Source organism: Babylonia areolata, chromosome 29 (genome assembly GCF_041734735.1).
Source record: "Babylonia areolata isolate BAREFJ2019XMU chromosome 29, ASM4173473v1, whole genome shotgun sequence".
Classification (NCBI taxonomy): domain Eukaryota; kingdom Metazoa; phylum Mollusca; class Gastropoda; order Neogastropoda; family Buccinidae; genus Babylonia; species Babylonia areolata.
The window spans coordinates 21,260,485-21,282,386 of record NC_134904.1 but is presented as its reverse complement, the minus strand read 5'-3'; the positions used below and the strand labels follow the sequence as shown (position 1 = coordinate 21,282,386).

The following is a 21,902-nucleotide window of genomic DNA, read 5'->3' as shown; positions in this document are numbered from 1 at the left end:
ACTTGATTATGTGCAATAGTTTCCTTTATCCCCCCCCCCCCCCACCCCTCGCTTATTATTTGCAGTGGTAGTGGTAGCAGCATTGTTGGTGGTTCGATTCGTGCATTGCGCGCGCGCGAGTGTGTGTGTTTGCGACTCTTGTGTGTGTGTGTGTAGTTGTTTGCTGTGTGGTCATTTCTAACACTAACACCACCTGATGGGAAAAGGGGGAGATAAGGTGGCACCGCCGCGGAAAGAGCCACACCCTCTCCCCCAAATCTTCTCTCCACACACTTGCTCCTCACCCGCAAATACAGCGAGATAAGGGGTCTGAGGTCTGACTGGGTCAGAACAAGTAGCGAACCCCCTCCTGAGCCCCCCACCCCACCCCACTTCCCCCTCCTCACCCACTTCCACACACCCCTCTCTCTCCCCTTTACTGCCTGCACTCCAACCCCTCACCCCCCCCTCCCCCCTCAACCCCTCTCCCCCTCCAACACCTCCTTCTCCTCCTTACCTCTTTCCTCCTCCGCCACACCACCACAACACAACAACCAACCCTTTGGATGGCAGTCAGCATGGCGCGAGTCTTTCGGATGTGACGATGAATAGAGGTCTGCACTCAGCGCACGTGAAAAACCCCTGCGGCAACAAAAGCACTGTCCTGTCTGTCGCTGTCAGGACTCAATGGAAAAGTTCACGGGCAAAACAAAGGGGGGAGGGGGTGAGAGGGGAGGCGGGTGCAAAAATAGCAACAACAACAACAACAAAAAATGGAAAAAAAGAAAATGAAAAAAAAGAAAAAAAAAGAGCACTGGTCCAAGTACACGGGTTCTTTTTTTTTTCTTGGGGTGTTGTCCGAACGGCAGTATCCACACTTTCTTTTCTGTCTCTCGTTCACACAACACGGCACGGACAGAAGTTCACTCTGCCAGTCACACAAAGCAACGGTAGGGGTGGGGGGTTGATATTGTCGTCCGAACATCACAGAGAGACGTTCCAATCAAATGGCAATAAACAGAACCGAGTGCAAGACAATGCAATGCAATACAATACAATGCAATATATTACAATACTGTATGATACACTACAATGTGATACAATAGCCTAAAGTACTGTACAGGACAGTTCAACACGAAAAAATACATTACAATACAAACCAACACAATGCACACAACGCTATGCAACACAACACAACACAACACGACACAACACAACACACTACGACTGGAGCTCGCGTTACCTCTCACTTCAATAGGGGTGTAGTTCGAAGGTTTGGGCCTTCTCTCCTCTTGCCTCAACAAACGAAAAACCCAACAAAACAATCAGCTTTTGCAAAGCCACGTGACGACGTCAGCACCAACGCACTGGCTGAAAACACGAGACGTGTCGAATGCAGGTGTGAGCAGGAAGAAACAGACGACACCTTTTACCGTTGATTGTCGTCTGCCGTGCTGCATCGATGGTTATCGGTGCGTGCGTTTCCTGTTGAGGATGGCTATTCACGATGTGAAAGTAAATAGTTTTATTGTCAGCGTGAGCGCACGTGACAGATCAATGAATTTCCAGCGACAAAGAAAAAGAAAGAATAAAAAAAATAGAAAACAAAAAACGGGACATAAAAAGACTAAAACCGAACGGTTTCTTCACTGACAAAAAGATAGTGTGGTAAGTTTTAATTAACAACAAGTAAAGAATTCACTGCCCAGTGAAATAACAATGAAGGTTAAATCTAACTGTGGTTGGCAGTTGCTCTGTGTAAGATACAACCTACCCCGCCCCCCACCCCCTTCGCCCCCCCCCCTCCCCTTTCCCCCCACACAGGTCACTGTTATGAACTGAATAACCTTGAGAATGACTGACCTGGGCCCGTGGCGGGCCTGACAGGTCACAGTCACTGTCGTCAGTAGTGGAGCCAGGCGCTATTTCGAGCAGAGGAACTGACTCAGTCAGACTCATTACTGGTCCTCAGAGTCACGCTTGATGGGCAGTGCGGAGCTGGCCCGTGCTTGATGGACTAACGTACGAACAATTCACAATGGAAGGACAATCTTTGCAAGGTATGTGTGATGGGGAGTAGATAAATTGTACTGTGAAAGCTTGTAATGTGTTAAACGTTTGTTTATGAATTTATGACTTGAATTATGAAATTCTGTGGTTTTTTGTTGTTGTTTTTTAACAACGAACATGTCAACACTTGCCTCTCAAAGCCCAACCCCTCGTCCTCGTCGTGGGAGGTGGAAACAGGTAATGCTGGCCAACGGGGCTCTGGTGAAGCTGCGACAGGCCTAGCAAGCCGGCGGTGGATTAACTCTTGCTCAAGAAATTAAAAGGAGAAAGAAACGGACGGATCAAAACGGAAAACGAACTGGAAACGGAAAAGGACAACGAGAAAGGAACTAGTACTTGGAATGTGTGTGGACTCAGAGACAAGGAGCCAGAGGTCATTGACTTCATGAAGAGATGGAGAATACCAATAATGGGAATCTCAGACTGCAGACGGAAGGGAACTGGAATCAAACAGATCCACGAGGACTATGTCCTCATTTGGAGTGGAGTGGATATAACAACAAGAGCAACACATGGCGTAGGTTTTATCCTGCACCCAGACGCAGCAAAGAATGTGCTGGAAACAGATTTTATCTCGGAGAGGATCATCAAAATCCGAGTAAGAGGAGAACGGAAGACCTTAAACTTCATCCAAGCTTACGCACCTTGCAATGACTCTTACAGTGAAGAACAAAAGGAGGAATTCTTTGAGAAGTTAACAGACACCATAAGCACAGTCCCAGACAAGGAAGAACTTATTGTCATGGGAGATTTCAACGGAAGAGTAGGCAAAAGAAGAGCACCTTGGGACCAGCACCTTGGCCCACACAGTGACACTAACACAGAGTGCAACTACAACGGGGAACAGCTTTTAGCACTGTGTGCAGAACATGGCCTATGGATCACAAACACTTTTTACCAACACAGACCTAGCCAGAAACAAACTTGGTACAGATGGAATGATCTGAATGTGTCATCACAGATAGATTTCATCTTGACACGTATAGACGAACGGAGCAGAGTCACAGATGCGAGATCCATTCCAAACGCAGCTTTGGACACTGACCACCGTCCGGTGATCCTATTCACAAAACAGAGGAGTGAAAGACCAAGGAGAAAGAAGAAGAAAGCATCAGACAAGCAGATCAACTTAAGAAAACTCCAAAAGGAAGAAGTAAGACAGGAAGTGGAAACTGAAGTCACAAAGAAGCTTGAAGAAGTGGACAGCACAGATATGACAGCAGAAGAAGCATGGTCAGTGTTCAAGAACACACTGACAGAGACACTCAGGAAAGCATGCGGTACAAAGAACACCGGAAAAGGGAAGGCGAAACAGACAGCTTGGTGGAATGACACAGTAAAGGAGGCCGTCAAAGAAAGAAGGAGCTGTTCAAGGTGTGGTTAAAATCAAAGCTAGATGAGGATTATGTGAGGTATAGACTGGCAAGACGACACTGTAAGAGGACAGTCAGAAGCGCCAAGGAACAGTCATGGAAGAAATATGGCGAGGAATTAAGTGAACTGTGCAAGCAGTCACCACGACAGTTCTACAAAAGTGTCAAAGCAATGAGACTACGAGATGAGCCATACAGCCCAACAACAGTGGTCAATGACAAAGATGGGAACCCTCTCAGTAAGGAAGACAGCATCAAAAATAGATGGCAGGAATATTTCAAGGAACTTTTGAACCCAAGCAGCCAAAATACCACACAGATCCAGTTTCATCCACACCACCCAGAAGAAGAAGAACCAAACATTTTAAGATCAGAGGTACAGCAGGCACTAAAGACCAGCCCAAGGAACAAAGCAGCAGGCATTGATGGCATTACAACTGAAGCCATCCTGGCATGTGGAGAAACAGGAATCACCTGGCTGACCACAATATTCCAGAAAGCATGGATGGAGAGGACAGTCCCGGAAGACTGGCAGAGAGCAGTTGTGGTACCAATCTGGAAGAAGAAAGGCAGCAAAAAAGACTGCAGCATGTATCGAGGAATTTCCCTCCTGAGCCACACAGGAAAGATGTACGCAAAGATCTTGGAACAGCGTACAAGGTACAAGGTGGAACCATTACTGAGTGAGGCGCAGATGGGCTTCAGAAAAGGAAGAGGGTGTACAGACGCTATCTTCGCTCTCAGGCAACTGAGCGAAAAGACAATCGAGCACAACAGAGAACTAAATCTTGTGTTTGTAGACCAGGAGAAAGCATTTGACCGAGTGGACAGAAACAAGCTATGGCAAACACTCGAAGTGTACAGCATCAGGGGACAACTGTTGGACAACATCAGAGCCATCTACAACAACAGTATGAGTGCAGTCCGCACCCAAAACGGACTCACAGACTGGTTCGAGGTGTCATCTGGAGTGAGACAAGGGTGTGTTCTATCACCCTTACTTTTCATCATATACATGGATAAAATCACAAAAGAAGCAAACCCCAACCCAGAAGATCTGAATGAGATGCTGTTCGCAGATGACCAAAGCCTGGCACATGAGAAAGAAGAACAACTTCAAGAGCACACAGACAGATTGAACACACAGTGTGAGGAGCTCAACATGAAGATCAGCATCAGCAAAACCGAGACGATGAAGGTCAGCAGAACACCTGGCAACCTAAACATCAACGTCAACGGAATTCCGCTGAAACAAGTCAGCGAGTTCAAGTATCTCGGCAGTATTTTCTCGGAAGATGGACGTCTCAACAGAGAGATTGAGACGAGAGTACAGAAGGCTAACAGCGTCAGCTACCAGCTTGCCCCACTCCTCAAACATCCCAACATCCCCATTGAGACCAAAGCCAAACTCATTTCCTCCATCTTCATCCCCACCTTGACCTACCAGTGCCAGACATGGACCCTGACAAAAAGTCTGGAACGCAAAATAACCACTTGCGAGATGCGATGTCTGAGGAGAGCCGTCAACAAGACCAGACGGGACATGATCAGAAACACCAGGATCAGAGAAATGGTGGGAACAACACCTGTCCTCCACCATATCCAAAGGCAAACGATCAGATGGTTTGGACATCTAACACGTATGGCACCTCACCAGATGGCCAGTAAAGCGTACAACAAAAGGATATCAGGATACAAGGCAAGAGGAAGACCAAGGAAGACCTGGATTGACGGTGTGAAAGAAGACCCACAACATTCCACCCAACGAGGCCTTCCAGCTTGCCAGGGCCCGCCAGCTCTTTCTCCCCTCGACGCCCTAGATGGTACAAGAGGACGGATAAAGAAAGAAAGAAAGAAGAATGTCAACACTTTCTCTTTTAGAGATTGGAAAGTAACATTTTCTTGTATCTTTAATTTTGTGACAGAGAGATTGTTTGTATGGCGTTCACACTTCATTACTAAGGCCTGCTCCTTTTATTAATGGTTGTTGTGTTTGGGATATAACAGACAGGGTAAGGAGGAGGAGGAAGAGGAAGAAAAAGAAGGAGGAGTAGGAGGAGAAGATAAATCTCGTCCAAGTAAAATATCTAAGACATTCGTGATAACTGCATCACCGAGACAATGCAAATTTTGACACAAAAATATTTTGTTTAGTCATGCAGTCTGCAAATGAGCAGTGCACCATCACATTTATAGCAAGGGTAAACTATCTCACTGTAATTGGTTTCAAACGTTACCTACAGCTACAGCCTTTGCATCGATGACGATGCACGATGATGATGTAATTCTAGCGTATAATTTTGTATACAAAGCATAGGTGTTAAAATAGGGAGCCTTCAATCAAAGGTATTTTCTACGATTGAACCAGTCTCTTTAAGCAGGCTGTGGGATAATATTGTATCAGTGACTATATACAGAACGGGAGGTGAAGACCAGAGAGAGAGGGGGAGAGAGAGGGAGAGTGAGGTGGGGGAAGGTGCGGTAGAAAGAGATGAAGTGATCACACGCTCATTCAAATGCTGTGTGCGTGTTTGTACAGCAAATGCTGTGTGTGCGTGTTTGTACAGCAAATGCTGTGTGTATGTACAGTAAATGCTGTGTGCGTGTTTATACAGCAAATGCTGTGTGTGTGTTTGTACAGCAAATGCTGTGTGTGTGTACAGCAAATGCTGTGTGTGCGTGTTTGTACAGCAAATGCTGTGTGCGTGTTTGTACAGCAAATGCTGTGTGTGTGTACAGCAAATGCTGTGTGCGTGTTTGTACAGCAAATTCTCTGTGTGTGTTTGTACAGCAAATGCACTGTGTGTGTTTGTACAACAAATGCTGTCAGCTACAAACAACCCAAGCAAATGTCAGTGTTTAAAACAAACAAACAAAAAAACGAAATTAAAAGTACACTGATGCAGCGAGCGACTGTCAACAGCACTTGTTGAGTGTGTGGGGCTGAAACTGGGAGAAAATATCATTTGCAGACATTGTTTCAAAACAAAACACACACACACACACACACACACACACACACACACAAAATCAAAGAAAGAAACAAAAAAACAAAAAAAAACCACATGAAAAACGTGTGGGTAAGTGTGGTATTGCAGGTGGCACTGGAAGCCCACGCGAATGAGGGAGGAGAAGGCTGCAGACAAGAGACACTAAAATATGCACAAACACGGACACAGGCACAAAAATTAAGTGTCTGTGGCTGCAGACAGTGCGAAGCATGGGACACGTGAATTAGTGCAGGGTGTGATAAATTCCCGAGAGAAGTATCACGAACTGAGTCAGGTCGGAGGGAGGGGAAGGTATCATCATACTGGACAGTCTCTTCTTTCTGTTGAACTGGTGATGACGGCGTTGTTGCTCTGCAGCAGTGTCCAGAGGCTGGTTGTGTCTGCCAGGTACAAATAATAGATAGTGAGTAATTTGTTAGAAAAAGACGTTGTCGTATAGAAACGGCAGGATTGTTAGAGATAAAAAAAAAAAAAAAGAAGAAGATAAATAGATAGTAATTTGTTAGAAAAAGACGTTGTCGTATAGAAAACGGCAGGATTGTTAGAGATAAAAAAAGAAGAAGAAGATATATATGTGTGTGTGTGTGTGTGTGTGTGTGTGTGTGTGTGTGTGTGTGTGTGTGATAGCGTTGGCGGTGGAGGGCCTTAATTTATTAAGAGATTAAAAGAATCAGAACATCCTTTGCTCACAGCGCCAGGTTGTAACAAGGTACACTTGGTGGTAAAGGGCTGTGGTTTAGGGATGGATTGAATTTGGATGAAAGAATTGAAACATTAAAGGGAATAATTTGGGATCTATTTTGCTGTGGATCAAAATCCTACCGTTGATTAATCAAGGATCAAAGTCCTGTCGGCGACGTCACTTTTGTAGCCGTGAACCCGAGTGGTTTTATTTATAATGAAAGGGTACGGTACAAAAGAACTAACTGAATAATTTACTGAATTAAAGGATAGACAAGAATCCCCGCGCACAGGCCAGGAACATATAGAGGCCAGTCACAAAAGGGTTTTCCAATTGTTTTATTTACAATAGTTATGAGAAGAAGAGATAAAACAAGGATAAGGAGAAGAACTAAGAGGAAGAAGTAAGGAGAAGACAGTGCCTGGAATGACACAACCAAAATGTCATTACGCACATGTCGGCACAAGTGAATAGTAAAGCACATGTATACATATTACATGGAAAGACTACCACTCGGTTTGGGATAAGCAACCACATCACATAAAATAATGCATATGTGTGGAGACCAAACACTGACAGCAAATGACATTTCTGATACATTTAAATAGTGTAGATATATACATTATCTTACAACTATTACTGGTGACAAGTTAGTGATGACTTAAAACAAAGCACTCAGTGTGTTTTAGGTCTGCGAATCGGTCCAAAGTCACTAGAGACACACAGAGAGCAGCCCTGTCAGTGCAGTGAGATCACTTTATGCTGTTATTCTTCTTCCTTCACAGCAAGCAGAACTTTCGACACGCGATGATGGATGGGCTTGTTTGGGTTAGTCTGTATTCTTTGTCAGTCCAGCCACGAAACTGAAATTAAACCTGTACAGAAATGTAAAGGAAGGCAACATAATAAGATCTTTGTGTCACACATATTCTCAGTGGTTTTTCCATTGCATTGTGGGAAGTCATTTAAAGTTTAGCCCTTTGTCAAGGACTATGACTCTTAAACCAGGAGGCAAGATTGCACCAGCTCTTAGTGCTGCAGCCTTGGGGGCTTGTTGGCTTTTGGGAACCATCCCAACGCTGAGTGCCCTAAAACCCTCTTGGCCGAGAGAGTGGGGATGTAACTTGGGCGAGACACTTTCCACTATAATCAAATTCTAGCCCAGATAGTTGGGACAGCTGTTGCCTCCTCTGCTGTTCTAATGATCATAATCGGATACGACTGACTATCGTACATTCAGATGAATCAGATTTTTTTAACATTTGCAGAGCAAGGACATGCGAGAAAAGAGCAGCCAGCTGCCGTGACACTAACCAGCTGGACTCCCGCAGTGGACAGGAGACCCACACAGCCCGCACACAGCGACAGTCACACAGACACCGATCCACCCCCACCACCACCTAACTCTCCACCCAGCCAGAACCACACTCGTCCAACATCATCTTCCGGTCTTTCTGCAGACAGTACAAACACTGAGGGTCAGCCCCACGGCTCACCGACAGGCGCCCAGGAAGCGGAGGACCTCTCTGTCAGACTCCCTGCTGGTCAGTCATCACCGTCCGCCACAGGTGCTGCACACGGGGACACGACTAAAAAGGACACCACCGGCCCTGCCCCGGGACATGACCCTTGTCCTTGTGAAAACAGGGCCATGAACGGATCCCCGTCAACCTCACTCCTGGTGGGACTGTGTGCGGACACGGCCAAGGAAGGGACCGACATTGGGGAGGAGGTAGGCATGGTCCCCCTGTCCCGTGAAATCACACTGGAGGTACAGCACCACCAACAACAACAACCCACGCGCCCCCACCACGCCCGAGAAACGCGCGACCTGAGTTGTGTCGCGTCTGGTGACCATGAAGTCCACGAGGGCGACAAAGGAAGCCCCATGCTGCTGTCAGACTGCTCCTCCAACCCCCGGCCTGGGGGAGAGAACCAGGGCCAGGAGGTGGAGGTGGGGGTGGAGAAGGGGAGGAGTGTGACGGCTGTCAGACAGCTGCTGTCAATGTGGTACATGGCCGTCATCTTTCTCGTTCCCATTGTGCTGCTGCCTCTGCCCCTGGTCGTCGGCACGCCGGTAGGAACTGTGTTATGATGATGATGATAATAATAATTATTATTAATTATGTTAAGTCTCTGTCTCGGTGTGTTCTTCTTCTTCCTCACTTTGATCATGAGTTATGAGGATCAGTTCAAGAGCTATCATACGTACATGATTTTGTCAACAGTTAGGAGATGATGACGATGTTTTTTTTATGACTGAATGCAGACATATCTTCAGTTAGGAGATGGTGATCTCTTTATGAATTCAGACGATTTAAACAAACCCTTTAAATCGAACTTCACTCTCTCCTGTGATAAATTTGGCAGTCGGTGTATTCCCAGATCACTTTCTCTCTGTCTCTCCCTGTTTCCGTCTGTCTCATTCGTACAGCAGTGCTGTCAGGACCAGCTCAGCTATTATAACTGTCATTCGTACAGCAGTGCTGTCAGGACCAGCTCAGCTATTATAACTGTCATTCCTACAACAGTGCTGTCAGGACCAGCTCAGCTATTATAACTGTCATTTGTACAGCAGTGCTGTCAGGACCAGCTCAGCTATTATAACTGTCATTTGTACAGCAGTGCTGTCAGGACCAGCTCAGCTATTATAACTGTCATTCGTACAGCAGTGCTGTCAGGATCAGCTCAGCTATTATAACTGTCATTCGTACAACAGTACTGTCAGGACCAGCTCAGCTATTATAACTGTCATTTGTACAACAGTGGTATCAGGATCAGCTCAGCTATTATAACTGGTTCATGCTTTTCTCCAGTTACGGTAACGAAGATAGCAGTCTCCTAATAAACACACACAATGCAAATTTGCATGCAAATTTTAAACTATGAGCTCTTTTCTTGCCAATTTTGCAGATTCTTTTTCTCCCCTTTTTTCTGCTTCTGTCTCCTTGGTCTTTACATCTGTGTGCGCGAGTGTGTGTGTGTGTGTGTGTGTGTGTGTGCGCGCGCGTGCGCGCGCGCTCCCCCGCGTGCTTGTGTGTGTGTGTGTATGTTTGTACAAGCACAAATACACACACTTACACACACACACACACACTTACACACACACACGCACGCACACGTGCGCGCGCGTGTGTGCGCAAACACACACACGCGCGCGCGCGCGCACGTCAGTTATACAATATAATGTACTTGCTATTGTTTTTTGTGATGGTTCGAGTCGTATAGTGGTGTGTCGTATGTGGCGTGGTGTGCTGAGGTGTTTGTGTGTGTGTGTGTGTGTGTGTGTGTGTGTGTGTGTGTGTGTTTGTAAGTGTGTTGGTGTGTGTGTGTGCGCGTACGTGTGTACGTGCGTGTGTGTATATGTTCCCGTGTGTGTCCGTAGGTCTGTGTCTGTGTGTACATGCGCGTGCGTGTGTGTATGTGTAAAAAGAAGAGAGAGAGATAAACTAAACTTTTATCATTCTTATCCACAGGAAGCAAAATGTGCTTACGTCATTTTCGTGATGGCGGTCTTCTGGATGACGGAGGCGATCCCGATCCCTGTGACGTCACTGATGCCCATCTTCTTGCTGCCAATGATGGGCCTGTTGACGGCGCGTCAGACCTCCTCTGCCTACATCAACGTACGTACTGCCCCTGACGTAACTGTTAGTTAACGAGTCAACGCTTCACTTATGTTGAGAGAGAGAGGAGGATGTGAAGAGAGTGGGAGAAAGATATATATATATATATATATATATATATAGAGAGAGAGAGAGAGAGGATGAAAGTAGGGAGGGAATATAGACAGAGGGACAGACGGAGAGACAGAGAGAGAGACAGAGAGGAGGGTGTGAAGAGAGAGGGAGAGAGAGAAGATGAAAGGAGGGAGAGAGGGAGAGACAGACAGAGGATGAAAGGAAGGAGGGGGTATAGACGGAGAGACAGACGGAGAGACAGAGACACAGACACACAGAGAGAATGGAAGGAGGGGGGGGGGAGAAAGAGACAGATAGATATACGGAGAGAGAGAGAGGGAGAAAGAGAGAGAGGGTGAGGGAGAGAGAGAGTGAGAGGAGGGAGGGTGTAGACAGACAGACGGAGAGAGAGAAAGAGAGAGAGAGAGGGGGGGGATGAAAGGAGGGAGGGGGTACAGACAGACAGACGGAGAGAGAGACAGAGAGAGAGAGAGAGCATGGATAAAAGGAGGGATGTGGAGACAGACAGACAGACGGAGACTGAGACAGAGAGAGAGAGAGACAGACAGACAGACAAACAGACAGAGAGGGGGTGGAATGGATCTCCTTTCTCTCTCTTTCTCCATTCTCTCTCTCTTTCTCTCTCCTCATCTCTCCCTCTCCCCCTTTTTCTCCCATCTCTCTCCTTCCCCACCCTCACTGTCTCTCCTCATCTTTCTCCCTCCTCTCTCACTCTCTCTCCTTCCTCTATCTCACTCTTTCTTCTCTCTCACCCCTCCCCTCTTTCCCCCGTCTCTCTCTCTCTCTTCCTACCTTCCCATTTCACTCCCCTCCCCCCCCACCCCCCCCGCCTCTCTTTTCTCCCTTCTTCCCACTCTCTCCCCCTCTCTCCCACTTTCTATTTACATCTCCCTCTCTCCTCCCTGCTTCCCTACCTCTTTCCCCATCTCTTCCCCTCCCCTCAATCTTTCTCTCTCTCTCTCTCTCTCTCTCTCTCTCGTGTATGTGGGTGTGTATATGCGCACGTGCTTGTATTTGAGGGAGGGGAGAAGAGGGGGAGAGAGATAATGTGTGTGTGTGTGTGTGTGTGTGTGTGTGTGTGTGTGTGTGTGAGAGAACTCAGAACTCAGAGAGAGAGAGAGAGAGAGAGAGAGAGCTTGTGAGAGTCACATGCGCAGTGATATTGTTCACACTATTTGATTCATTATGTAATGTTTTTGTTCGTGGCCCGCTCCTTTGTTATGGGCCGGAGGCCTAACAAATAAACCACTCTGTTGTCTTGTCTCTCTCTCTGTCTCTATCTCTGTCCGTATCTGCCTCTGCCCCTCTCTGTCTTTCTCCCTGTCTCTGTCTGTCTGTCTCTCTCCCCCCCCCCCCCCCCCGTCTCTCTCCCTCGAACTTTGAAAAAGAGTGTGAGAGAGTAAGTGGGAAGTACTACTGGAACGAGCAGAATGTGTTCTGCAGTACTTGAGTTAAGTAAAAAAGTAAACCGCCCCCCCCCCCCTTGTCAATAGACCCTTGCAGGTAATGACAATAAAGTGTTAAATTCTCTCTCTTTCTCTCATTCTCTCTCCCCCTTCTCTCTCTCCCTCTCTCTCTCATTCTCTCCCCCTCTCTCCCTCTCTCTCTCCTCTCTCTCTCTCTCATTCTCTCCCCCTCTCTCTCTCTCCCTCTCTCATTCTCTCCCCCTCTCTCTCTCACTCCCTCTCTCTCATTTTCTCCCCCTCTCTCTCCCTCCCTCTCTCTCTCTCATTCTCTCCCCCTCTGTCTCCCTCCCTCTCTCTCTCATTCTCTCCCCCCTCTCTCTCCCTCTCTCTCTCCTCTCTCATTTTCTCCCTCCCTCCCTCTCTCTCTCTCCCTCCCCCTCTCTCTCTCCCTCTCTCTCTCTCCTCTCATTCTCTCCCCCTCTCTCTCCTTCCCTCTCTCTCTCTCTCATTCTCTCCCCCTCTCTCTCTCCCTCCCTCTCTCTCTCTCTCTCTCTCTCTCTCTCTCTCTCTCTCTCCTGTCTTTCTCTGCTCCCCCAGGACACGTCGATTCTGTTCATGGGAGGACTGATGGTAGCCATCGCCATAGAGAAATGGAACCTGCACAAACGTATTGCCCTGGCCGTCATCCTGGTGGTAGGATCCGAACCCAGAAGGTCAGTGTCTACCTCTCCCAGTATACCTCTCTCTGTGTACCTCTCCCTGTCTATATCTATGTCTACCTCCCCCTGTCTACCTCTCCCTGTCTTCTCTCTCCCTGTCTACCTCTCCCTGTCTATCTCTCCCTGTCTACCTCTCTCCCTGTCTACCTCGCCCTGTCTATCTCTGTCTACCTCTCTCTGTCAACCTCTACATGTCTACCTCTCCCTGTCTATCTCTCCCTGTCTACCTCTCTCCCTGTCTATCTCTCCATGCCTACCTCTCTCTGTCAACCTCTACATGTCTACCTCTCCCTATATATCTCTCTCTGTCTACCTCTCTCCCTGTCTATCTCTCCATGCCTACCTCTCTCTGTCAACCTCTACATGTCTACCTCTCCCTATATATCTCTCTCTGTCTACCTCTCTCCCTGTCTATCTCTCCCTGTCTACCTCTCTCTGTCTACCTCTCTCTATCTCTCCCTCTGTCTATCTCTCTCTGTCTACCTCTCCCTCTCTCTGTCTATCTCTCCCTGTCTACCTCTCTCTGTCTACCTATCTCCCTGTCTACCTCTCCCTGTCTACCTCTCCCTGTCTACCTCTCCCTGTCTACCTCTCTCTGTCTACCTCTCCCTGTCTACCTCATCCTTTCTACCTCTCTCCCTGTCTACCTCTCTCTGTCTATCTCTCCCTGTCTACCTCTCCCTGTCTACCCCTCCCTGTCTACCTCTCCCTCTCTCTGTCTATCTCACCCTGTCTGCCTCTCTCTGTCTACCTCTCTCCCTGTCTACCTCTCCCTGTCTACTTTTCCCTACTTCTCCCTGTCTACCTCTCACTGTCTACCTCTCTCTGTCTATCTCTCCCTGTCTACCTCACCCTGTCTACCTCTCTCCCTGTCTACCTCTCCCTCTCCCTGTCTACCTCACCCTGTCTACCTCTCACTGTCTATCTCTCCCTGTCTACCTCTCTCCCTGTCTACCTCTCCCTCTCCCTGTCTACCTCTTCCTGTCTTCTCTCTCCCTGTCTACCTCTCCCTGTCTATCTCTCCCTGTCTCTCCCTGTCTACCTCTGCCTCTCCCTGTCTATCTCTCTCTGTCTACCTCTCCCTGTCTATCTCTCTACCTCTCCCCCTGTCTACCTCTCCCAATCTCTCCCTGTCTACCTCTCCCTGTCTACCTCTCCCTGTCTATCTCTCTCTGTCTACCCCTCTCGCTGTCTGTATCTCCCTGTCTACCTCTCTCTATCTCTCCCTGTCTACCTCTCCCTGTCTATCTCTCCCTGTCTATCTCTCTCCCTGTCTACCTCTCTCTGTCTACCTCTCCCTGTCTATCTCTCCCTGCCTATCTCTCTCTGTCTATCTCTCTGTGTCTACCTCTCTCTGTCGCTTTCTTTGTTAATCTCTTTCGTCTTTATTTCAATGTTTCTTCTTTCATTCCGTTATATACCGAAGCATTTCAAGCCTTTCGCTCTGTCACCAGTGGAGTCAAATCAGACCGATGAGTTGCTTCTGCTGCGTTCTGCTAGTCTGTTCTTATCTGTTATTTTTCCCCAGAAGGTCCACCCTCCTGTTATTTATCCACAAAGCTTAACACTTTGGTTTCGATTGTGACCCAAAGAAGTGAACTCAATGTCAGTTCGAAAGAGAGAGAGAGGGGGGTCCTACTTCCATGGCTTCTCAATGCGGTTCACCACCAAGGAATACACGACAGGTTGGATCAGTCTGGAAGTGGGCACAGTCATGGACTGTGCAATTTCTCCAATCCTGTTCGTGCTGGCAATGGAAGTGATATCAAAGGCCTCAATGAAGGGAACGGATCGAGCCAACCTCTGTCACGGATACCAGATACCTCTTTTGAAAGCCTTCATGGATGACACAACAGTGCTTTCAACAAAAGAGGATGACACCCGTTAAATATTGAAGCGGTTGGGCGAACTAGTTGCCTCAGCCAGGATGAACTTCAAATCAAAGAAATCACGGAGCCGCTCACTGCGTAAGGGAAAGGTAGCTGAAACGGTCACATTCACTGTAGCCAACCAAGCCATTCCAGTGGTGTCAGATGAACCAGTCAAGAACCTTGGAAGATGGTATAATGAGTCCCCGAAAGATACAAAAAGAGGAAAGGAAACCAAGCAGACAGCAGAAGAAGGCCTGCATATCATAGACCAGTGTGGCCTTCCCGGCAGATACAAAGTGTGGTGCCTACAGTCTATGCTGATACCAAAACTCCTGTGGCTTCTCTTGATATATATCAGCTGCAGCACAGTCGAGGCGATTGAGGCAAAGATCAACAAGTACACACGCAAATGGCTTGGTGTCCTACCTGGTCTCACTTACGTGGCACTCTACTGTCGCCAAGCAAAACTGAGGCTACCTCTGAAATCCCTTGTCGAAGAATACAAGGTAGGGAAGGCAAGACTTCTCAGCATGCTCGAAGACTCAGGAGACAGTGTTGTGAGATCCAACCAACCCAAACCGAAGACTGGCAAAAAATGGAAAGTCAGGGAGGCAGTCAGTACAGCGAAAGAAAGCTTTGAGACAAAGGAAATAATAGGACACACCCAAAATAACAGAGACAGGGCCTGAGATCGACAAAGATGGAATGGTGGTCCAAGGCAAAGGGGAAAGCAAAAAGAGACACGATCATACAGGAGATCAAGAAGGAAGAGTATGATTAAAAAAAAAAAAAGTTCAGAAGGCAGTCCAGCAAGGCCAGCAGGGGCAGTGGACAACATGGGAAAATGCACTCCAATGGAGCGTTATGTGGAACATGGCCCCTCTGAGGATCAGTTTTATCCTAAGATCTGTGTACGACCTCCTTCCCTCGAATACAAACGTGGTGAAATGGGGGAAAGCATATGACCCTGCGTGCCCAGTCTGCCATGGCAAACAAACAGTGGAACATGTCCTCAGCTCATGCTAAGCGGCGTTGAGCCAAGGACGGTACACATGGAGGCACAACCAAGTGCTAAAAGAAACTGCACACGTGGTGAGCACTGTCCAAGGAGCAGCAACCCCACCAGAAGTTCCAGTGGAGTTCCGCTCTGCAGAAGGCAATAAAGTCTGGCCAGGAACAGATGTAACATCCAAAGCATAGAAACGTGGGTGGCTTGATGGTGCCGAAGATTGGGAATGCACAGTCGACCTACCAGAGGGGAAGAAACACCCGGAAATCATCAGCAAGAGCGGCATGAGACCTGACATAGTACTCCATTCCAAGGCAACGAAACAAGCGATTCTAATTGAGCTCACTGTGCTATACGAAAGCCACATCTACAAGACCGAGAAGTATGCTAGTCTAGCCAGCAGCTTTGGAGAATCTGGCTTGCAAGCCAAGGTCCTCGCCATAAGGATTGGTGCAAGAGGGTTAGTCATCGCATCTGTCTACAGCCTCATGAAACAGCTGTCGATTTCTGGCAGAGAGAGGACACGGGCTCTCAAGGCAATGGCAGAAGCAGCAGAAAAGAGTTCCAGCTAGATCTGGTCGAGTATGAATGGAAATTAACTTCATAAGGATTAAGTTTCCCTACTCAAATTAGGCGTACGATAGCTCAGTGATTAAAACGTCTGCCAGAAAAAGGTGACTCAATCTTGAAGTGGCGACCACCCTGGTGACGCGGGTTCGAACCTGCTGAGGACCAGGCGGCAGTACAAGGGCATCCAGGAGTCATGACCTGGGTGCGGCCCGGCCCCCTTAGAGTGTAAAGAGTTAAGGGCCGAAACACTTGACTGACAAGGGCTTCTTCTCTGAAGACCTTGTACTGTCCAGCTCTCCCTCGAGTTTCTTATCATTGTCCGAAGTACGTATTATATGTACAGGCTGATGCTGGGCATAATGTGTGTGACGTGTGAATATATTGGTGTGCCATGATGCACGTGCAGGTTGATATGTTGGGCATGATGCTGTGTGTGACGTGTGAACATATTGGTGCCATGATGCACGTGCAGGATGATATGTTGGACATAATGATGTGTGTGACGTGTGAACATATTGGTGTGTCATGATGCACGTGCAGGTTGATATGTTGGACATGATGATGTGTGTGACGTGTGAACATATTGGTGCCATGATGCACGTGCAGGATGATATGTTGGGCATGATGATGTGTGTGACGTGTGGACATATTGGTGTACCATGATGCACGTGCAGGATGATATGTTGGGCATGATGATGTGTGTGACATGTGAACATATTGGTGCCATGATGCACGTGCAGGATGATATGTTGGGCATGATGTGTGACACGTGTGAACACATTGGTGTGCCATGATGCACGTGCAGGTTATGTTGGGCATGATGATGTGTGTGACGTGTGGACACATTGGTGTGCCATGATGCACGTGCAGGATGATATGTTGGGCATGATGATGTGTGAGACGTGTGAACACATTGGTGTGCCATGATGCACGTGCAGGATGATATGTTGGGCATGATGATGTGTGTGACGTGTGAACATATTGGTGTGCCATGATGCACGTGCAGGATGATATGTTGGGCATGATGTGTGACACGTGTGAACACATTCGTGTGCCATGATGCACGTGCAGGTTATGTTGGGCATGATGCTGTGTGTGACGTGTGAACATATTGGTGTGCCATGATGCACGTGCAGGTTGATGCTGGGCTTGATGTGTGTGACGTGTGAACATAATTATTGGTGTGCCATGATGCACGTGCAGGTTGATATGTTGGGCATGATGATGTGTGTGATGTGTGAACATATTGGTGTGCCATGATGCACGTGCAGGCTGATGCTGGGCTTGATGTGTGTGACGTGTGAACATATTGGTGCCATGATGTACGTGCAGGATGATATGTTGGGCATGATGATGTGTGTGATGTGTGAACACATTGGTGTGTCATGATGCACGTGCAGGTTGATATGTTGGGCATGATGATGTGTGTGACATATTGGTGTACCATCATGCACGTGCAGGATGATATGTTGGGCATGATGATGTGTGTGATGTGTGAACATATTGGTGTACCATGATGCACGTGCAGGATGATATGTTGGGCATGATGTGTGACACGTGTGAACATAATGGTGTGCCATGATGCACGTGCAGGCTGATGCTGGGCATGATGTGTGTCACGTGTGAACATAATGGTGTGCCATGATGCACGTGCAGGCTGATGCTGGGCATGATGTGTGTGACGTGGGTGCTGTCCATGTGGATCAGCAACACAGCCACCACGGCCATGATGCTGCCCATAGCACAGGCGGTGCTGCAGCACCTGTCTGCCGCTGCCCGCCCCTCGCACCCCCACCAACACTCCACACCCACACTCCAACGTCAGTTCAGTTCTTCTTTTCTGTGATGATCGTTGTTGTTTTTGTTGTTGTTGGTTTTGATAGACCTGGTAAATCTCGAAGGACAGGTGAGATGTGTAATCTGTGTGCGATAGAAGTTCAATGTAGCTTTTCATGTTTGGTGTTGATGATCACACACGAAGCAGGCGAATATTCGAATATATTCTATTGCATTTATTTGTTTGTCTGATTCTTAAAGGTTTCGATCAATATTTTTTTTTTAAGTTTTAAAGGGGGATTACAGTATACTACACACTCCGTTTACAACAGGACTGATAAAATGAAGCCTTGACTGGCATTTTCTGCATGAAGGGGAGAACGAATATCTAACTGAAAAAAAAAGAAAAGAAAATTTTATCTGGAAATGAGAGTCAAGCACAGAATATGGCACTTGGAAATTAATGTTAGTGGTATTTTCAAACGCTGAATGCTTGTTACAATGACTGAATATGCAAACTGAATGGTTGCTTTTTGACTTATTGTTGATTTGATACATTGGGTCTGCTGCACTTGCTAATCGGCAAATTTGAATACTTACATTGTATTCTTTGGTTTCATGGTATTTTTAGAAACAAGTTTTATGTTTTGCTTAAAAAGTATGCTTACCTTTGTTTTTGTACGTGTGTGTGCTTATGAATATACATGTATATATATATATATATATATATATATATATATACATGTATAGATATATATATATATATATATGTGTGTGTGTGTGTGTGTGTGTGTGTGTGTAATATTTATTTACATGTGTGTGTGTGTGTGTGTGTGTGTGTGTGTGGTGCAGATGATCCATCGACTGACGATAGTGTCGACGAGGAATCTCCTGACAAACATTCTGGGTGATCAATCTCTCTGTCTCTCATTCTGTGTGTGTGTGTGTGCATATCTATCTATCTATCTATCTATCTATCTCTATCTGTCTGTCTGTCTGTATATATATATATACGATTTGAGTGAGTTGTCAGCTAGTGACTTGTTCAGAGAAAAACGTCGTCTTGTTTACATCCAATGTGTTGTACAGGTGACTGATTTACCCTACACGACTCACTTCCGTATCTACTGTGTACAATCATTAATGCGTGATGGGCTATTGAACACAACGAATCACATCCAGCTTTTGGGATTTTCGAGATGCTCCCCTCTGGCCGACGGTACAGAAGTATAAGGACGAAAACCACTCGATTCGCCAATAGCTTTTCCCCCAGAAGCAGTCAATGCCCTGTCTCTCGAACAAATCCAGTATGATAACTAGAATTGTGCAACTAACAACCATCTACCTGAAGATCTAGTAATCAGCCCTATCCACATGTAATATGCAGCTTCTGTTCAAACGTGTGTGTGTGTGTGTGTCGGTGTGCGTGCGTGTGTGCGTGCGCGCGCGCGCACAAGTTTTTATATTGATATGCACTTGTATGTATCCTAATTTCTACGGTGTCTGTGTTTGTGTATGATTTTCGATTTATGTTCGTATCTTGTTGTGTACTATCCCCCCCCCGACCCCAATATTCCTTGCGACCCCGGTACACTTGGTAATAAAGACCTATTCTATTCTGTTCTATAACTTCTTTCCCTTCTATATCCTTAATTTCTTATTCATTCAAATGCAACCTGGAAGTTAGCGCTAATCGTTTGATATTCAAGACCATCTTATCATCCACCTAATTTTCTGTTCTCTCTGGAAAGTTTCCTTCCCAAGCACATGCAGACGTAGAAGTCTAACACACACTGCTGCGTGGGTCGTACCGACAGAGTCGCGTCCCTTTAAATTCTTTGGCGTTTACAAAATGCTACAAGGAGAAAAAAGCAGACGACTTTGTTGGAATGAACTTTGTGTGCTGCAGTATATCGAACGGTTTCCGGATTAGGTTCTCTCCATATATCGACTGACAAAGTTTGATTTCCCATATCTAGTGTGTGCAGATTAGCGCAAAGTTTGGATGACAGGAAGTTTTCAGTGTGTGAACATCTTTGTTTCGTTTCTAGAATACCCAAATCGATGTGTGTTTGAACGTCAAGAGCACTTTTTGTCCCCTGGGTTATATTGTATGTGTCGAAGTACGTGCATTGGTGCTTGTCTTCACCTTTCGGTCTCACTTCTGTTTGCTTGTTTTTATTATATATCATTACTTAACGTTTTTACTTAATTGTATGTAGCTATACGTTAGATGCCAGTGTTAAACATGAACTCCTGGGAATATGTGGTGTGAATACCTTTTTCTTGTTTAGAACACTTCTTACATCATGAGCTCACCTTTCTCCAGGACTGTCTTGTTTATAGCATAGGAAGTGGTGTTTATAAAGCACAGTATAAGCTTTAAGCTTGTTGGCGCTTTTTTTTCTTCTTAGCTTGTATGCCTATTAATTTTAAAAAAAATGTAATTCATGCGTACTGTTGAACATTTGAAGAACATTCAAACCAACTGACCGTTTCAACCTCCTGTGTTTCCACCCGCGCAGAGCGACGGTGGACAGTGGTCAGTCCGGAGAGACACAGCAGAGCACAGCGGAGGGCGGGGGAGGGGAGAGGGCGAAGTCCCCCCTGTCCAAGGCCCTGTCCCTGGCCATCGCTTATTCCGCCAACGTGGGAGGGGTGGCCTGTCTCACCGGCACCGGACCCAACCTCGTGCTGGTCGGACAGGCACAGATGTGAGCTGTGGTGTTGTGTTGTATTGTGTTGTGTTGTGTTGTATTGTATTGTGTTGTATTGTATTGTATTGTGAGCTGTGGTATCGTGTTGTGTTGTATTGTGAGTTGTGGTATCGTGTTGTATTGTGTTGTATTGTGAGCTCTGGTATCGTGTTGTATTGTGTTGTATTGTGAGCTCTGGTATCGTGTTGTATTGTGAGCTCTGGTATCGTGTTGTATTGTGTTGTATTGTGAGCTGTGGTATCGTGTTGTATTGTGAGCTGTGGTATCGTGTTGTATTGTGTTGTATTGTGAGCTCTGGTATCGTGTTGTATTGTGTTGTATTGTGAGCTGTGGTATCGTGTTGTATTGTATTGTGAGCTGTGGTATCGTGTTGTATTGTGTTGTATTGTGAGCTGTGGTATCGTGTTGTGTAGTATTGTATTGTATTGTGAGCTGTGGTATCGTGTTGTGTTGTGTTGTATTGTGTTGTGTTGTATTGTGAGCTGTGGTATCGTGTTGTATTGTGTTGTGTTGTATTGTATTGCATTGCATTGTGAGCTGTGATATCATGTATTTATTGTATTGTGAGCTGGGGTATCGTGTTGTGTAGTATTGTATTGTATTTTGAGCTGTGGTATGTTGTGTTGTGTTGTATTGTGTTGTGTTGCATTGTGAGCTGTGGTATCGTGTTGTGTTGTATTGTATTGCATTGCATTGTGAGCTGTGGTATCGTGTTGTGTTGTGTAGTTTTGTATTGTATTGTGAGCTGTGGTATCGTGTTGTCTTGTGTTGTATTGCATTGCATTGTGAGCTGTGGTATCGTGTTGTATTGTATTGTATTGTGAGCTGTTGTATCGTGTTGTGTTGTATTGCATTGCATTGTGAGATGTGGTATTGTGTTGTGTTGTATTGTATCGTATTGTATTGCATTGCATTGTATTGTAAGCTGTGGTATCGTGTTGTGTTGTGTTGTGTTGTGTTGTATTGTGAGCTGTGGTATCGTGTTGTGTTGTATTTTACTGTATCGCATTGCATTATA

The 21,902-nt window shown here is 46.4% G+C and overlaps 1 protein-coding gene across 1 annotated transcript in view; it reads left to right on the top strand.

The window, feature by feature from the left end:
* The first annotated feature begins 1,900 nt into the window (after positions 1 to 1,900).
* The window catches only part of LOC143302277 (Na(+)/citrate cotransporter-like), a 30,467-nt gene continuing 10,465 nt past the window's right edge, over positions 1,901 to 21,902 (top strand). The window contains exons 1-7 of the mRNA XM_076616875.1: positions 1,901 to 2,039; positions 8,384 to 9,192; positions 10,592 to 10,741; positions 12,820 to 12,935; positions 18,048 to 18,211; positions 19,020 to 19,074; positions 20,693 to 20,881. Of these exons, the coding sequence (XP_076472990.1) occupies positions 2,018 to 2,039; positions 8,384 to 9,192; positions 10,592 to 10,741; positions 12,820 to 12,935; positions 18,048 to 18,211; positions 19,020 to 19,074; positions 20,693 to 20,881 (1,505 nt within the window). The 5' untranslated portion in view covers positions 1,901 to 2,017. The remainder of the gene's footprint in view (positions 2,040 to 8,383; positions 9,193 to 10,591; positions 10,742 to 12,819; positions 12,936 to 18,047; positions 18,212 to 19,019; positions 19,075 to 20,692; positions 20,882 to 21,902) is intronic.